Genomic DNA, 18,920 nt, shown 5'->3' with positions numbered 1-18,920 from the left:
CAGCAAGCAAATTGAGTCTCTGGTGGTAATTGGCTCTATCTCTTATGTTTTCATAAAGCTAGCTGGAGCCAAATTTACTCTGGGCTGAGTCAAAAAGCTACCCAACTTCATCTATGATGTGCATACAGTTGGCTTTTAAAATTCAGACCCAAGCAGCATCAATCAGATCTCCCCCAGCGAGCTGTCATCATCCTGCTGACCAATCTGTTGAGGCTAGAGGGCATTAACACAGACTAACATTGCTCAAGGCACATGCTGTGATATTAAACACATCATCCCTCACCTCCATCACTCATCAGTCATTCAGACAGCAATCCACCCCCCTAAGCAAGCGGCAGGACAAACGACAGGCCTTAACCTCATCCTCTTGTTTTTTCCCCACTACCTCTGCACAGGGTTTGCCTTCCCAGACTGGGCCTACAAGCCCGAGTCGAGTCCTGGCTCCAGGCAGATCCAGTTGTGGCACTTCATCCTAGAGCTATTGCAGAAGGAGGAGTATCAGGGCGTGATTGCCTGGCAGGGAGATTACGGAGAGTTTGTCATCAAGGACCCAGATGAGGTGGCCCGGCTGTGGGGGATAAGGAAATGCAAACCTCACATGAACTATGACAAGCTGAGCAGGGCTCTGAGGTATGTTCAAATCAGATAGGACAATATTTATCACCCTCAGATTGCATTATTTGTTTAATCCTCACTTAACATCTCGCTTTTCCATGTTGGTGAAAGTGGAAAGATAAAGGTAGGAATTTTCCGGGAAAACATCAATACCTTCAATTTCTCCTTATCTTTTGACATCCTAATGGAAAGTTCACCATTGAGCTGTTAAATAAAAATTCAATAGGGATTTCAAAATGAAGCCACAGAGTAAAATTGCTTCATAACTCAGTCTGCTCAACACCGAACTTAAAACAAGTTTCCACTGTACACTTTCTGTGGTTTACACCCCCAACAATTCTCACAATTCTCTTATGCAAATACTCACAACCCCGACTTATTCCCCCACCCCACCATACCCCTCCCTCTGCTTTCCTTTGGCCCCTTGTTAATGGGGGCTGTCGTCAAAGTCTAATTGTTATGAATTAGCTGGGGCCACAATTAGCCTTCTTAATTAGCCTCACTTAATTGCTCAATTAAGGGCCACGGCACAATTGCCACGCAAAGCAAAACATGTACACATCATTGCGCTGAGTTCAGCCACTGTAAATACATGCTGATATGTACATGCTGCTGTGTTTGTTGATATAGTGTGCTTCTGCATAATGAGCCGCTGTTCAAAGTATTTACTGCTGAGACTGTGTAATACATTCTGCATTTGCTACTCACTGGTATCACTTTGAAACAAAGGGAACCAAATGTAGGAAGGAACTCCCTCTAAGATTTGAAATTCTTCCCTCCTGAAAACACATTTCCCAGTCATTTTTATTTTATTTTATTTTATTTTATTTTATTTTATTTTATTTTATTTTATTTTATTTTATTTTATTTTATTTTGTCTCCGACCTCAGTTCCTTTACCTGGGCCAGATGGCTCTATGTTCACCACCGATCAACCCTGGCATCCTGCCTCAATGTACATTGGGACACCTCTGTGGGTGGTAAAGGAAACTGGCATGGCGACAGCTTGACATGCCCAGCGGGAGACACCAGAGGTCGTTACCATGGAGATCACTCTTGTTGTAGCACCTCTTTCTAAATGTGCTTTGCAGTTGTAAATTGTGACAGCTTTTTTAGTGTCATGTACATTTATATTAGTCCAAGCAGTTTCTGGTTGTTCAAACTAAACACTTAAATAAAATACTCTTTATACTTTTAAATAGTACCTAATAATTTTGTCGTCTTTGTTTACTTTTGTAAAAATATATTTGTTTATTCCATAGCTTATGTATTTTTTTTATCATAATGTCCACATTATTTCTTTTAATCTGTGAAATGGTTTTGTGCCAAATAAAAGGAAATATTCTGTATCAACAGTATGTTCCCAGTTCAAAAGGATTTGGCCTTTTACGTTTTTCTTATTTTTTGGAGGGAGAGCTTTTGCGTTAACAGCTCAGTAAAATTTGCCCTTTAAAGAAAACCCTCATTGTATTGAATCACGGCAGTGAGACACGAATTGATTTACAAGAGGAGGAGATGAATAAAAACAGTGGGAAATCAGCATGGCTCTTTGCCTCACAGCGCTGAAGTTGTTTACTTATTCTTTTCTTATAGTGAGGAAACATGAACCTTGATGTGCGTATTAAAATAATCCTTCCCTCCTCTTTTCCCTTTTCCTTTATCCTGTATCACCTCTCTCCATCCCTCTATCGATATCTTCTCCTCCTTCTTATGCAGGTATTACTACAACAAGCGGATTTTGCACAAAACCAAAGGAAAGCGTTTCACCTACAAGTTTAACTTCAGTAAGGTGGTGCTGGTGAACTACCCCATCCTGGACATGGCCAACTCTCCCTTCTTTCTGGCCCAGAACCACTTTAATGGAGGTTCTGCCACACCGGACTGCAGCCCAGAGGTATGAAGGCTAGCATGAGTAGCTTTGCAGACTTGTACATACAAAGCTGAAATATCAACTATACAATAGGTAATCATTAACTTTAAAAAAGGATTTCAAAAGGTGATACAAAAAAGGTGAACTTGGAGCAAAGAAAAAATGATGAAATGTAGCCAAACACCTTACTTCACTCCTTAATTTTTTATTAACAATGATTTGATTGCAGCAACTGAAATCCGCTTCACTCTTGTGATTTTTGCTCTTATATTTCTTAGGCCCCTGCTGTGCAATCCCTTTTTTTTACAAGAGAATGGTGGTACTCATCCCTGCTATCTTTTATTCATCATCTCTAATGGTGGTCATAATAGCTTATCGTTCACTTATCATTTGCCCTGAGAGATTGTAAAATTTTTACAGATATAAATTGTCTCAGAACAGTGAAAGAGCACAGCATGAACAAAAATGTCCTAAATTGGATCAAAAATTATGCTTTGACTTTACTTGTGTATCAAAGTGCTTAGACATTTAAAGGATTTTTTTGAAAAATGCACAAATCAATTGAATGTTTCAAATTTGACTCTAAATTATAAATGTAGCCACAGAAATTGTCGAAGAAGACTAATTTTTGTCTTGGATGTAAGTGCTGATGTGCATTCCGTTCCCTTTTAGACAACTGACATCCTAGAAAGTAACTTGAAAGTACAGTATGAGGCAGAATCATCTATCATTTGTCTGTGCCGTTCTTAAGACGGGATAAGGAGATGCAGAGTCTGAAGGAGACCAAGCAGGGGGATGGTTTTAACTTGCCCTTAAAACAAAAGAAGACATTATCCCCTCCTTCTCTTATCCTTGTCTCCGATGGTATATCCATCTGTCATCGATTGAAAATGAAAGAAATAGAAAGCAAAGGGGTCGCGTCAGATCAGATCAATGGCGGGTCATTAATGCGCTTTGTTAAGCAACACAGATCTCCCAGCTTGGAAGTACAGTCTCTGCCTTTCAAACTTAGGGCTGTGAGGGTGACAGATACTATTGATCCACAGTCACACTAGGGGGAAAAAAATCCCCCCTTTGTCCCCTTGATTCCTAAGATTCAACTGTTACACTTATTCTACCTTTTCTCCTGCTCCTTCACATATTAAAACAGAGGAATGCACATACACACATACACTGATAGCACACATAGCTGCCCTACTTCCTGAATGGATGTCATTCTCTCACAGCTCTCCTATTAGTCTTGTGTCCCTTCACACAAACTGGCCTACAATCTTGCTTTCTTCTTGTCATTTATCCTTTGTGCCAACAAACTTAATCGCTGCTCTCCATTTGACTCTGTACTTTTCCTGCCTTTGAGTCTGTTTAGCCTCGGCGTCCTCCTACCTCCCTTTAACACTGATTCCCAGGGCGCCCCTGTTTTATCCTGTCCTTGCTGTGACTGTGTCACTGTTTGCATCACACGCTTCTGGGTGCTGCTGTCAACACATGACTTTACCCTCCATAAGGCACATATGCTCAATTTAGCAGTTTTTGTTATTGCAAAAAAAAGTATTTTTCTAAAACTCTCTTCTTTTCTCCCTTTTTCTCTTTTTGCCATTCAGGCCATACAGTCTTTATTTCCTCGTTTGCCCGACACTGGCAGAGGAACATCCCTGTTTGATCGGGGGACTACGGCACCAGCACCCGAAGGAGATAAATTGAGACTGGACACGTTTCCTTTTCTCAGTTCAGGTAAGCTGAAGGAAAAAGAAAAGTTTGTACTTCCTACATGTTGGTGGACAATTAGAAATCAGAAATCCTTCCATATTGCAGAGGACAAAGTTAGTTTATTCAAAGGTTTTATGAGCAGCTTACTGGCAGAAAACAGGCTTTAAACAAAGGGAGGAGGGGGCAGAAGGAAAGGTGGACAGCAGAGAGAGGAATGAGGATATGGGGAGGCATAAACATTTATTGTTAAAGGAAATAAGAGAGATGGCTGTCCCATAGCAGCCTGCAGTGAAGTTGTGCTTCAGGTGAAAGGCCAGGTTAGCTTGTGAATTATGCATGTCTGCAGTGGCAAGAAACAAGATGAAGTCTGTAGAAATCATGCACCTTTTCAGCATGATTCTTTGCATTTGTTCTCCTTCGTCTCACCACATGAGCGCCAACAAGCGCATCTTGAAATCACCGGTGCGTTAACGCATTTGCTTTTGTTTGTATCTCTGCACGCTCTATATGTGCATCAGAATGCATTCAATTCTGCAGAGCTCGAAAGGCAGTGTGTAAACAGAAGTACTCACACACACATGCAATCCTCATCACACAACCTGCACCCCACCTCCTTCCTCCCCACTCTGTTTGTCCTCAGGTCCTATTCCCCCCTTCTTCCCTTCTCACCCTCCTTTCCCTCCCATGTGTCCCCGCTGTCCTAATCCCTTCCCAGGCAGGAAGGCCCTAATTGAGGGTGCAGGCTTCAGTTTGTGGCCTGTGGGCACCCATTACTGTGTTTTCATAAGCAAGTGAGGCCTGCCTGACTGATTCAATATTCATGTGTCTGCCAGCTACTCCTGGCCCAGCACGCAGAGACTTCACCACTGTCAAATTAGTCCTGCATAGTAAATAACTGAGTGAACGAGAGAAAGAGTCAGGCTGGGAGAGGTGGAGGGTGCAGCAGAAGGAGAATCTCTGAGTTGGTTGTCATTTGGAAGGAAGTGGAGTTGGTTGAGAGGGAATACTTTTGTTTGTTCATTAAAATTTAATCTTGGCATCACCTAATATTTACCCCCCTTTTTCAGTTATGAAATGATGCTTACAGGGAACTGAATTAAAAGGCAACGCAGTGTTTAACTGAAAAATATTTAATTTAAAATGATATAGTGGCATGTCAGAACATGAGATAAACATTATTTCTTTGCTACATTTTTCATCAATGTGACTGCAATAATTTACCATTAAATCACAGCCGAGTTTTTTTTCAAATTTCATTTCAAACACACAAAATAATCAGTCATTGGGAAGATTTGAGCTCCCCCTGATCACTTTTTGCTGCAGTGCAGAATCTTTGTGCTCACATCTGTTTTGCAGTAGTGTGAAGTGGGTGTACTACACAGTACTGGTATGCATAAATGAACTATCAGGTTTTGTGTTGAAAGCAACTGTGCCAGAATTAGCCCCTGTGGCTCCTGATTAGAATTGCTAATACCACTGACAATAATTAGTGAACATTCTTAGATGTTGTATGTCAGGAAACCTTTGCCCCTTCTGAGACTTAACCTCCATCTCTGGATCTTCTCTGTCCTAGGTGCCCCATGCTACACAAAACCCCCGTCTCTGCTGGGCCCTTACCCTCGCAACCCACCATTTGACTACCCCTGGGGCTTCAACCCTTACCTCCCAGGGGCCTTCTCTCTCAATAACTGCCCCAAACTGCCCCCTGGCTCCCTCTACCCCTCCCAGTTTTACCCCAACCCTTTGCAGAGCAGCCTTTCCCAGCTGCCTCACCCCTTCTCCTCCCTGCTACCCCCAGCAGAGGCAGGTGGGGGTGAGAGGGGAGCAGCAGGGCAAACCGGTGGGACAAATGGCACGGCGGGTGGTCAGCCAGCCAGACTTTGCCTGCCGCCCTACCCGGGAAGCCTGTCAATGGGTCGGACAGATATTGGCAATGGGGGAGCTCGGGGGGAAAGGGAAAGGGTGGAGGTCAATCCTCCGGGCACAGGGCTGAGTCTGGGGCTAGGAGCGGTCGGCTTAGGAACCGGAACTGGGACAGGCCAACAGAGCCCCACAGAGAGAAGAGGAGGAGTAAAGCAGGACCCGGAGTCAGACTCAGACCTGGAAATTACAGATCTGAGTGACTGCAGCTCGGAGAACGAAAACGAGCATGAATTTGGCATCAGGAAGGAATCCAGCCTCGCAAACCGATCGCAGATCGTGTTGGATGGAAAGAAAGGAAGCGTGCTGCCGCCCATCACCTCTCTTCCTCCGCCAGTGTCCCCTCATCCTCTGAAGAGCCTGATTCCCATCACTCCTCCTCCTCCATCCCTGCCTCCGTCGCTTTCCCCTTCCATGGCTCTGCATGAAAGACACAGGGAAACAGAGACTCTCAAAATGATACACAGCTAAGACATTTTGTGATGCATCAACCATCTTACCAGTCGATACTCTAATAACTCTCTTCTTCTCTCCTGTCATTTCTGATACTTTTTTTTCAGCTTTGAATGATTAAACACACAGTCACACTTGATGGATTTTTTTTCCCAGAAAAAGCAGTTTTATCTTTTACTTGTTTCCCTGTTTGCTGTGTAAGTTTTTACTTGACAACTGTCTGTTACAACACTGTCTCGTCCAGCTTTGAATATATTAGGTGATCAGTTTACAGGGTGTCATCTACCTGTATCATCATTTTATCCTTTTTGCTCAGATCTTTTAAACCAAGCATTTGCCCCAGGTTGCCAGCAGCAGAACTCTCCATTTTGCTGTCTGTAGCTGATCGTTGCAGAGAAGTCAACGAGGTGATAAATTACAACACAGCAATTCTTGTCTTGAGAAATATCAACAAACAACATCCTTTTTCTAACAGAACAAATAATACACAGATCGATTCAATTTTACAGATGTCTTCTAATTCTTCAGATTTGGATTGTATAGACCAGCTTCAAAGATATATGCAAATATTGCCACCTAGTGGTCATTTCACTGAAAGAATCACCTCATCTTTACAAACCTGAGCGAAACAGTGGGCCTTCATTTAATTTGTTTATTTTGCTTTTTTTTTTTTTTTAAAAAAAAAAAAGGTAACTATTATTTCTTGTGGGTTCACTTAAATGCTTAAAATCTATATTTTTTACAGTGTTAACTGTGTCAGTATGTGAATATTTACTTTGTCTGGTGGTTTCTTGCACATTTTCTAAAAGGAAAGAAAAAGAGAGCAGAGAGCTGGACCAATTTAAAATTTGTAGGGATATTTCGTGTATATATTTTAATATGGTGTACATGACATTTAATTATTATTCACTATGATAAGATTTAGCTGTATTGTTGTGATTTAATTCAGTATTTAAATATGTTGGAAAATTATAAGCTTAGGTGTATCAAAGTTTAAATTATTAATGGCAAAAGATCTGCACTCTGAAGATGTTTTTCTATGATGAGGACAGAGTTCACGCTGGGAATTGTTTCAGATTTCCTCAACCCTGGTTAATTGTGCCCTTTGGTCATTTTTACCAGATGCCCAGTGAACAAACCCTTTGGGTTCTAAATATATGCTGGTAGACTTATTTTTCTACTTAGCATTCACCCAGTGTAACTGTACTGTAATTAGTCAAATGTGAATAATATTGGCCTTTGCATTTTCTTTTTTAAATCCTCCCCTTAAACATGTGTTTTGATTATTTTTCAATCAATGCTTTTCGTCCATGCCAGCAGCAGCAGGGATATTTGGTCTGCTATAAGACATTAAACAGTGGAAAAAAATATTTACAAAAACAGTTTATCTTTGCTCTTCCCAAATCTAACGAGCAGCATACTTTCTACGACCCAGTTTTCTCAGCACAGAGTGAACACTAATGTACAGTTTCTTCACCTTTGCAGCCCATGGTTTGTCAAGCAGTGGCGGTTTAATGATCAGTTGTGAAAGCTCTATTGTAAAGTTAATGTAAAGCTCTATGTTTGTTGAGTTGTTCCAGGAGAGGTCTCCATTCACCTCCATGTGAAGTTCACTAAACAACTGCTGTAAATACTGTTTCCTTTGTGTGTGTATGTGTGTGTGTGCACATCCAAAAATGACAATGCAGTGAGTTTACTGGTCATCTTTCTTTGTTTTATTGTAAAGAGGAAAAATGGACAGTGCAAAAAGAAGAAAAAGATTAATATCTTCAAAAGCAATAAATATTATTCTGGATAGTGGGCTGTTGTTCAGTTTATTGAATACATTCATTGTGTGACAGCAACAACAAAAGGAAAGTGATCTCAGATAATCAATTTCGCTCATAATCATTCATTTCAATGAAGAATTACATTCATATAATCAGATATTCTGTTATAAAAACAAAAGATAATCTCTATTTTAATATTTACAACAAAATATTTATTTGTTTATTTATTTACTTTTTGCTCCTTTTAAATCAACAGCTTCTAATTAAGGATTTAATTCCTTTTAATAAGAAAAATTTAAACAACAAAACAAGTTCAAGTGTGGAAGTAATTTTAATGCATATGGTAATCGATCATCACAAGTTAAAGTGATATCTTTGTATTTGAATTTGAGTATTGATTCTTGGTTATCATTTTAGTCAAGTCTGGCTGGGAACAGTAATAATCCGTATGTTTGTGCAGCCGTGGAGAAAACTGGCCTAAATAGACACAAACAGTGATTTAGGAATATTTTCCATCCTGAAAATATAATCTTGTTTAATAAGAGTAAAACATTTGATGATATTAAAACAAACTGGCATGGATTTCTGATTAAAACACTTTCCTCACTTTTAATTAGATCATATTCATAAAATGAAAGCATTGACTAAATGATCAGATTGCTTAAAGTAATCTGCAAACTGTCATGCTGAGAATGTCATGCATGTTTCTAAAGCTGAAAGCACAGCAAACAATCACACACTGCTAACTGAATTATGCATGAATTTATTAGTAGTTTACACATTCTGTTAATAATGTAATGCTGGATGTGACTTTGTATGTATATACTGTTTTATCGCTTTCCTCTTATACTTTCTTAAATAATACACAGAGACATGATGCATATGCAGATAATATTAAAAATGAAATAACAAAAAGTTCAGCTGACTAATCCACAGAAATCAAGGACTTACACCACATGCACACATATCTGTTCAGATGTTTACATTTTAAAATGTAAAAGGTAAATTCTATTTCATGTTTATTTCATCATATGTTCTATTATAGTACACAAGTTTCCTTATATTAGTGATAAATTACTTTTATCATAAGTAAGGCTTGAAAACATCTTGTGGTCAGATTAAATATTTAAGTTTGGTTCAGGGAATGCCTGCACACAAAGCAAACACATTTATGACCTTACCGCAATACTGTTTGACAACATTCCTATCTGACTTTGAAGATTAATGTCTAGAACCAAAGCTTTTGCTCTCCCATTCCTCTCATGTGTAGTGAAGACGTTTGAGTTGTTTTTTGTAAAAATATGAAGATTGTTAAAACTAAACACTAAATGGCAACTTGTGGAATAAGTGCTAAAAGGCTAGCTGTGGGCTGTAATTAAGAGGTATAAAAAGAGTACCTTAGAGATGCAGAGTCTCAGAAGTAAAGATGGATAGCGCTTCAGAAATCTGCAAAAATCTGTGTCCACACATTGTGGAGAGTGAAACTGTAAAACCGTTTAATATTTCTTCATTAACAGTGGATCAAATCATCTAAATATTCATAATACAGGGTAACAAACTTGTGCACAAGGGGCACATTAACTTAGAATAGAATAGAATAGAATAATCTTATTGTCTGTCCCAAGTGGTGACAGAAATTGTTCTTCAACAGGGCTCCAACATAAAGAAACTTCCACACATTGCATAATAAAAATGCATTAAAACAACACTTGACGCACATGACTTATACATGAAGAGGGGCTTGTTAGAAAACAACAACAGATAAAGGGGAGTGTTAAAAGTGCAATGTCTATTTCAGTTTGTTCAAAATGGTTATTGCAGATGGAATGAAAGATTGTTTTGTAGATGTTTTTCCAGGCCAGTGGGACCTTTTCCCTTCTGCCTGATGGAAGCAGTTGGACGAAGTGGTGGAGAAGATGAGGAGGGTCCTCTTTGATCAGGGTGGCCTTCCTGAACACAGAGCAGTTGTACAGTTCAGAGAGGGTGGTGTGGGATGAACTGCTTATCTTGCTGGCCTAGTTTATTGTGTGGGAGAATTTTTTTTTTGTACTTGGTGGTGAGGAAGTTATACCAGGATGAAATGCTGAAGATGAGAAAGGATTCAGTGAGTGACTGATAAACCTGATATTAAAAGTCCTCAGTTTTCTCAGCTTAACTTTACATTCATATTGTTTTTTTATTAATTTTGTCAGTTGAGATTTTTTTGCACATTAAACTCAAGAGAAACTGTTTGGTTTCTTTGTTTTTAAGAACAGCTGGAATGACTAGTTCATTAATCAGAAAGTTATTTTACTGTTTTTTTTATAAAACCCACAGCTGTGGCCACACACTTATCAAAATGTTATTATATCTCCAGCTGTGTGCTGTTACTGCTGAGGAGCAATCATGGAGAATAGAGGGGTTGCTACAGTAGTATATAAGAGGCACTTGTTTCAGGGGATGAACCAGGATTGTGTCTGCACATAACACACAACTTAGCAAAAGAATTAGTGTGGGATCATCTAGGAAAAAAAGAAGAAAAAAACACACACACAGCTCAAGACTTTTGCACAGACTTTTTTTTTGTGACTTTTCATTGGTATGGTAAATTGTAAGTGTACTTATATAGCACTTTTCTAGTCATCTTGACCACTCAAAGCACTTTTACACCACATGTCACATTCACCCATTCACACACACACACACACACACACACACACACACACACACACACACACACACACACACACACACACACACACACACACACACATATAACACTTCTATTGTTACATACTAAGTGCTTTCTACTATCCCGATTGACACATCCGGAGGCAATATGGGGTTTAGCGTCTTGCTCAAGGACACTTCGGCATATAATCAGGGGAAGCTTTCTGCAATGCAAAGAAAAAACAAAAAAGAAACAGAAAAAAACAAAAATAAAACAAAAAAAAGAAAGAAAGAAAGAAAGAAAGAAAGAAAGAAAGAAAGAAAGAAAGAAAGAAAGAAAGAAGAAAGAAAGAAAAGATAAAATGCAGATTGGCAGTTTTGTGACCATGTGCGTCCACAGTGTGGTGCCAAAAGGAAAGACATGAAACAGTGACCTAATGAGAGAATGAAGTTTGAGCCAAGAGCTGAACTCTTGGTTTAATTTTACATACAGTTAATTAAATAACTCTGATTTCATTAGATGATAAAGAGTACCGAGATTATATCTTTACAATGCGTTGTACCGAATAGATAGCTAAAGAAATAAAGAAAATAAAGGAAGGAATATTTCTTTATATAGCACATTTCTTACATGAGAAAACCCAATGTGCAGTCAAAGTTAGCAGCATAATAATAAGAAACAATAACAACATTAATATGATAAACATTTTTAAAACAGAGCTTAGATTTTGAGCTTACTTATTTACATATACTCTTAATTGTGTATTTTACTAGTGAATTGGAACATTTTCTGATTATTTATTTATTTATTGTATTTGTGTAAATAAATGCAAAGAGTAAAAATACATATTGAGTATTATTATTATTGACTAATTTGGTAAGAGCACATTTATAATTTTCTCCTCAATTAAATAGGCCTACAAATCTTTAAAAAATATGATCTAAATATCCAAATGTCTTACTGTTATTATGTTCTCAATACAGTGGTAAAACATGCACAAAACTTCTCCACAGACAGTCTTGGTCAAACTTTTACACTTCCACGAAATGATAATCAATTCCACATGTAAATAGTGCGCTAAAAGCCCTTCATATCTGTGGCTCAGCTCAGTAAAACGCTGTGGCCTCAGTGGGGACCCGTTACTGTGTAACACAGTGCGGAAACAAGCCTTTCAAATACATTAGGCTACTTTTTCTTATTTGACTCCTAATCCGTGAAACACACTTGAGGCAAAGAGTTGCATCACTGCCAGCTGCATGAATTAAAGAATATGGTGAATTCAGTCATTTTCAAACACTAAACTGATACTTTTTTCCGAGCTCATTACTCAGAACCTTTTTTTTTCTTCCATGTGTACTTCCGCGTACTATGTTTTTTTCCCCCACTGACACACGGCAACTTTCGAGCAGGAAACCCATTAGACGTTTCGCCCGTCGCTTTCTCTGTATTTACCGGTAAGCCCATCACTTAAACATCATTCTAACGAAGATTGTAAGACGTTTGAACTTTTCTGGCTTTTTCTGGGATATTTAAAGCCGCCGTGGAGATTTGTTTTAGCGACGGTAATGGCTTAACTCCCCCTCTCGCAACCCGAGCAGCAGACGATAGCGTCCACATACAGGAATGCGGTGCTCGGATGGTTGCACGGCATCTCGTCCTCTATGGGGAAATATCGAGTTGATAACTGTTTTATTTATCCTTTCTCTCAAGTTTTTCCCCTCCACGGACATGTAATGGGTGTCTTTTGAAAGACTTGTACTGTGTGCATGGAGGTTGCTGATAGTTGGGTAAAACTCCTTCAGGTAGCAGAGTTGTGCATTTTCCGGCGAACCCTTTGAAGATTTATGCGATTCTGTTTGGTTTTTATTCCAAACTACAAATCAGTTTAATATTCCCAAAGGGAGTTGTGTTATGTCATTGGTAGTAAACGGGAGGTTTATTGCAGGTGACCATTTATTTATTTATTTATTTATTTATTTATTTTTTTTTGTTTTTTTGTTTTTCCACCTCAACCACGTTTTTTCTTCTCTAATGTAGCCTATCAGGTGCCCAACTGAAATGGGCCTACTTAGGCTAAATGTCGGCAAACTCAGCTGTAAACTGGGAACGAGTTGCCAGAAGTCTGCCAACTCTGGTACAATACTGGTTGCCAGGTTTGGTCAGGCAGTGTATTTGGAGTCGGACCAGTTTGTGCAGAGAATTGGATAATTTACCTGCATTCAGACCCTGGACTATGTGTTATTACTTGAATTTAGAGACTGATAAAGAATAGACCGAGAGAGAATAATTCTGTTCCTGTGATACATTATTTGTTATAACCTGCCAGATTTGGGCCTCTGTGGACCCCCCCCAAGTAGCTTAAATGTTTTACATCAGGGTAGAGATTTAAATTATCCTTCATAAATGGACTTTTTAAAAACTTTTTTTTGTCCTCTCCCATGTGGAGTGCACACAGTAGCATCCAGATTTATGATTACAGGGACCTAGATAAGCATTGTCTGATCTAATTCTTTGATTTCCTCATGATTATTTATCAGCTGTAAACTGTTTTTCCGCAACATGAAAGGAGGCTTTAGGTGGTGAGTCCCTCCCTTTCCAGACCACTCACTCATCAGCTCAGACAATATAGAATGGAGGCTTCAGTGCAGACAGCGTTCAATAATCAGCGTCTGTATATTATTGATTATCAATAGTGATTTTTGCTTTGTGAAACAGAGGACATTGCTGCACAGAATTTCAGAATTTCCTGCCTTTACCCCAAACTAATTACTGTACATTAAGTGTTGCTTCATTATCTCTCTTCCATTATCAACTAAAGATTACCCTCTCTGTGGGCATGCCAGTAAGCCTTCAAGTTTTTATTATTGGCAACACAAAGAGCAGGTGGTCAGGCCAGTTTTTTTGTTGATATTTCTATTTGTGACTTTCACACCTCCAGGCTCTCCAAGCCTGAACTCTTCTAAAGTTAATTAAAATTCCACTAAATGTTAACAACTTAGGTTAGCTCATTTTTAGACGGAGTGTGTAAAGGGCGTTGCAGATGGCGGTTTTTTGGAGACTGTGACGTTTTCTCAGCCAGGCGCTGCACCCCAGAGGCCCCATGTGAAGCAGGCCCTGCCACTTCCTGTTACGCTCTGTTAGACTAGAGGAGCACTGCACTTGTCGTCTTTCTCTTCCTACGTTTTGCAAGTGCAGGCTTGTCTGCAGCCCAAAGGCTACCTTCTCTTCCTTTTAGAGGAATGTTGACTATAACAGAGTTGCTGTGCTGCTCTCTCCCTCCCGGTCTCTTTCTCTATTGTTATAGGCCTACATAAACTCATCCACATCCACTGCCTGTTAAGGGGCAGGACGTTAAACCCGGATAGTAGCACAGTGAGGTGCAACAATTGTTGTCAGCGTCAATGAAAGATGCCCAACAGCTGGAATGACAGGTACTGGCACCCACAGTTAAACAGCCAGGGGGTGTCCTAAGGGCTTGGAGCTGTGTTGCTGGCAAGCTGATAATTTACTGTAGTCAGGCTTGGACTTCAAAGGGAATACAGGTATTCTGCTCTGGCTGCAGTAAGTTTGACGAACAGGCAGCAGATAATGAGAGACAGAATGGACCAGGCTGTACTTCTTTTCTCAGCAGGTCAGCGGTGAAACATACTGATTCTTCCTGGATGAGCTCAGAAGGTGAAGTGGGGTGAAGTTACAAATAAGTGTGCAGAGGAGTGCATAGGGAGGTGGTTATGCTGTGCCTGTGACAAACATTTTACCTGAAACCACAGTTTATGTCACTGCTGTGTTGCAGCACGCTGTGATGTACCACTGTGTATTTCTGCAGTGTTTGCACAGATCAGTGATGGATATCTTTGTAGAGTAGAAATTTGTTGGCTTTTGAAAATGTTAATACAGTAAGCCAGTTCCTTATTTTGTAGTAGTTACTGAGTTATTGACCAGGTTAGCCTCAAACAGATATATCCATGTGGTTACCCAATTTGTTAATGCTGCTTCAGTTAAATTTTTAGAGAATGCTCTTTATTCTTTGTACGAGGAAATCACATTGAGGTCAGATGTCTCATAAAGGAATAAAAACAGTTTCAACACAACACTTTGACAGGTGTAAGTAATCAACAATCACTGAATTCCTTTTACCATTTTATGATCTTGGTATTCAGATGATTTTATAAGTGCGTTATGAGATTATGTATGTTATGAGATTTTTTTTAACCGCTTCAAAAAGTAACTCCAGCAGCTATTTGAGCTGACGTAACCATTTTGCGTAATCATTATAACCACTTCCATCCATCAGAAACAAGATGCTTCATTTTCCTTTTAGTTAAGTTCTCATTCTTATTTTACATTTGCGCTCCTCCACTCTACTGTGGGAGGAACAACTGTTTTATCACATGATGAACTTCTGCTCGATTACATTTTGATAAGCACATATTGCGATTAAAATCACAGATTAAATTGCAAATACAGATGCTGTGGACATATTTTAGGCTAAATGGAAGAAGAGAGCCCAATAACATGGAGGAAGACATGGAGGTTTGCAGAGATTAGGTGGTTGTTACAGGTGCTAACACCTCTAAGCTAAAAGAAGGGATGTGAATTTCTTGTTGTAAAAATCCTGCATGTAATAGATAATTATTAAGGTTAACACCTCATCGTATTCATGTGCACTCTTGCATGCACAAAGTGTAAACACCCCCTACTGTGAGCCTTATTGAAAAAAACTCTGCTGTTTGATGTCTGTAGGAGATGCATGATGTGCACTGTTTAGAAATGACTTCATATGTCCTTAAAGTGTTTCTAATGTCAGTCAAATCCACATTCGCTGCTGTACACACATTTTGTGTGCCATGCATGTAATTCAACATATTAAATTAGCAAGGAGAGCTAACAGAAAGCATTCTACAGTTTAACAGACAGGAGAAAAAGGAGAAACTCTTTAACAGTTCGCTCTTTCACTCACTGGCGCAGCAGCATTAGATGAAGAAGACGTGGTGCCACATTCTCACCTGCTGATCGTCCAGAGATTTCTCTCTGGATGGAGTGAATGCTGCAGACATTTGCAATCACAGAACATGTCCAGAACATGTCAGGACTAAAGTGTGTTTGTGAAATGGCGTCAGGAAGAAGTACAGGAGAGTCATGAGTTTACCATTGTGTGAATTTAACATTCACAGTGAGTGAGCATAGTGGCTTTTAAAGTTACTTCATTCTCTTTTTTCCTGATCTGTGTGTTGTTTCCCACTTGTCTTATAAGACTGTGGATGCATCCAATAAATGTGGTACTAATATCAACAAAAATTAGACATCAAGGAGCCTGATCTGCCATTCTCAACCTGCTGTAAGCAAAACAGAGATTTACGTGTTCCTTTTGTGTCATTTCCTGAATTCTTTCCACTTTACAAGGGCTGCATGACAGCAAAACACAATATGCCTACCATGGATATTGGGATAATGACATGACTGGGGATATATAAAGAAATACTTCAGTACATGGTGTTAAGTTGAGCATGGTGTTAGTAACTATGACTATTCTGCATCTGAGCATGGTAATAAGTTGTAGTCCATTCACAAAAGCTTTCCTCTAAATCATTTCTACACCAGTTCAAGTCCTATGTCAGGCCAAAATATGTGAAATATCAAAAAGGTATATAGCATAACATTTCATACAATAAATATCTTTTTTGTGCAATGTCATTCTCTTTCTGTAATAAGACTCTATTATTTCCATCTGTGAGAGCTCATGTCTGGTGGAGAATCCTCTGCAGTGGTGTGCATGTGTGAACAGCAACTGCTGAAAAAGTCTGGAGCCAATAGTTTGAACATTTGCCATTAAATATCAGGTGTACGTGGCAGCTACTATAGGTTAACATGTAGTCTTAATACAGTTTAATAACAGAAATGGACAAACATAAATAAGAATTCATTAAAATGGAATTGAGAAGCATACTAATGTTAAAGGCTAATAATTGACATGCTTATTAAATGTACTATTATAATATTCTGCATTTTTGGAAAGGGTTAAATTATCTATCACCATCAAAGCAAAAAATACAGTGATATGAATTTTGGCCCACGCCACCCAGCTCTTTGTTGAATCATAGTTTCATTACTTTTAGATGTTATTTAGTTCATACATGTTTCAACTTGAAATAGGTGTGTTTAGAAGGAGTGCAGAATAGATCCACTTTAGCAAACAGAGGCAATCCAAACATAATGGTTTTAATTAGTCAGTAATTAAAGTTCAGTGATTTTGTATCTAATTTGTCTTATTAGTTAATAATAGTTGTATCTTAGCTGATACAAATATAAAACAACATGACATGAGTCTCATGTTTCAGTAATCTTCTGCCCTGCTGTAAATAATCAACATTATCTACTGGAACCTCTTTTATCAGTTGAACACTAGATATAACACTCAGGCTATGAAAATCTCTTTACCCAGTAGAAGCTCCATCAGTTTTGATTTGTTCTGTCCTCAGACAAAATGTTTTAACTGAGCTTAAGCACAGCTGCTGCTCAGCAGTCACATGGTATCGGCTTATTCATAAGACAGGATTTTTTTTTAAATAGTTCACACAGGCAGCTCGGTGTATTCACCTGCCAATCTCTGTCATCTCTCTGCTGTCGTTCAGACTTGGCTGTCAGAGTAGATAAAACTTGCCCCGCAGCATGTGTGGTCAGTGTGTGCCCGAGACACTTGAGGCGTGTGTGCAGTCGTGACCTCTTCAGGGTCCAAAATGAATGCTGCCTAGTCTTAACGTGCTCTTGCACCTGATGATAAGAGGATTTTGTGGAAGTTTTAACCCAGAGCTGTAGCAGCTTGTTGCTTTACACACTTGGAAAATAATTTAAAAAAAGGGTAGAAAATGGAAAGAGTGACATCCATTTGTGAGTCAGAAGGATGGCTGGTGAAGGAGAAGTGTGAGAGCAAGAGGAAACGGAGAATGAGCTCTTTCATTTGAGGGTCCGTGTGGAAAAAACGAGGCTAGACTCTATAGATGATGTTTACTCTTGAGGAGTGAATAAAAGGGGGGCTTGGTTGTATGAAAGCTCTTTCAGTCAAGCGAGTTTGTAGAGACAGTGTGCTGGCTGTATGTTAGCACCCTGGCCTTTGCAAACAAGGAATCTTGTATTTGTCACATTGAAATAAGTGTCTACTTCATATAAGCACCATTTAAACACTTTAGTTTCAAGATTTATCAAAGAAGTGTAGCACAAAAAACAGTTGAGTTTACAGATTATTAATGTGTGCACTTAATAAGGACTACATTTTTGTTGTGCTTTAATCGCACCTTCATAGAAAAAAATAATGACAAACTGGGGGAATCTTAGATAAAAGCAAGAGGAATGAATCTCTTTTTGGTTGGAATAATATGCAGTAGTTGCATAAAGGGGTAGATCTGATCTTGAAACTGCCCTGTGAAGCACACTGGCACACAATCTTGACATACCAAAAATAATTTGGATACCTCTCTTCATATGGAGCTTAATTTTAAAGTGTTATATATTTGGAAGTAGTGAAATGAAATAGACTACTGAAAAGTGGTATGAGCATTATAATAGATTTTTATTATCACTGATTAATTGGATAATAGATAAATTGTTGGATTTATTAGATACTAAGGAAGTAGAAGTCAACAGTCATGTTTTATGGCTTTTGTTGCATGAGAGTGTAGTGACAGTGACTGTAGCCATTGTTACCAAGTTGAGATTTGATACTGATTATGATCAATACAGATTTGCGGTTAGTATTGATTTGAGTCCCTTGACATCTTAGGAATATGTCTAGAGAGATAAAAAAAAAATAAAAAGAATGTTGCATGCCTGGATTGCACTGGCACGAGGTTTGCGGCATCATAAACCATGGTGTGCCTCTGTGCAAGTACAGAGGCATATTTTGGCAATGTTACCCTCAGAAGCTTTGATTCTGGGCAGGC

General features: G+C 39.0%; 2 protein-coding genes across 8 annotated transcripts in view; both read left to right on the top strand.

Annotated features, from left to right (window-relative positions):
• The window catches only part of erfl1 (Ets2 repressor factor like 1), a 92,989-nt gene extending 84,625 nt beyond the window's left edge, over positions 1-8,364 (top strand). For all 3 annotated transcript variants that reach the window (XM_041987100.1, XM_041987101.1, XM_041987099.1), the window contains exons 4-7: positions 396-630; positions 2,331-2,508; positions 4,086-4,215; positions 5,765-8,364. In XM_041987100.1, the coding sequence (XP_041843034.1) occupies positions 396-630; positions 2,331-2,508; positions 4,086-4,215; positions 5,765-6,582 (1,361 nt within the window). In that variant the 3' untranslated portion in view covers positions 6,583-8,364. The remainder of the gene's footprint in view (positions 1-395; positions 631-2,330; positions 2,509-4,085; positions 4,216-5,764) is intronic.
• Positions 8,365-12,332: 3,968 nt separating this feature from the next.
• The window catches only part of arhgef1b (Rho guanine nucleotide exchange factor (GEF) 1b), a 42,005-nt gene continuing 35,417 nt past the window's right edge, over positions 12,333-18,920 (top strand). For 4 of the 5 annotated variants that reach the window (XM_041987151.1, XM_041987152.1, XM_041987150.1 and 1 more), the window contains exon 1: positions 12,333-12,437. The gene's annotated coding sequence lies outside the window, so the exon portion shown is untranslated. The remainder of the gene's footprint in view (positions 12,438-18,920) is intronic. The other variant, XM_041987149.1, reaches the window with a different exon arrangement.

This window comes from Melanotaenia boesemani, chromosome 6, assembly GCF_017639745.1.
Source record: "Melanotaenia boesemani isolate fMelBoe1 chromosome 6, fMelBoe1.pri, whole genome shotgun sequence".
NCBI classification, from domain to species: Eukaryota; Metazoa; Chordata; class Actinopteri; order Atheriniformes; family Melanotaeniidae; genus Melanotaenia; species Melanotaenia boesemani.
This window is presented reverse-complemented; position numbering and strand designations above follow the sequence as displayed.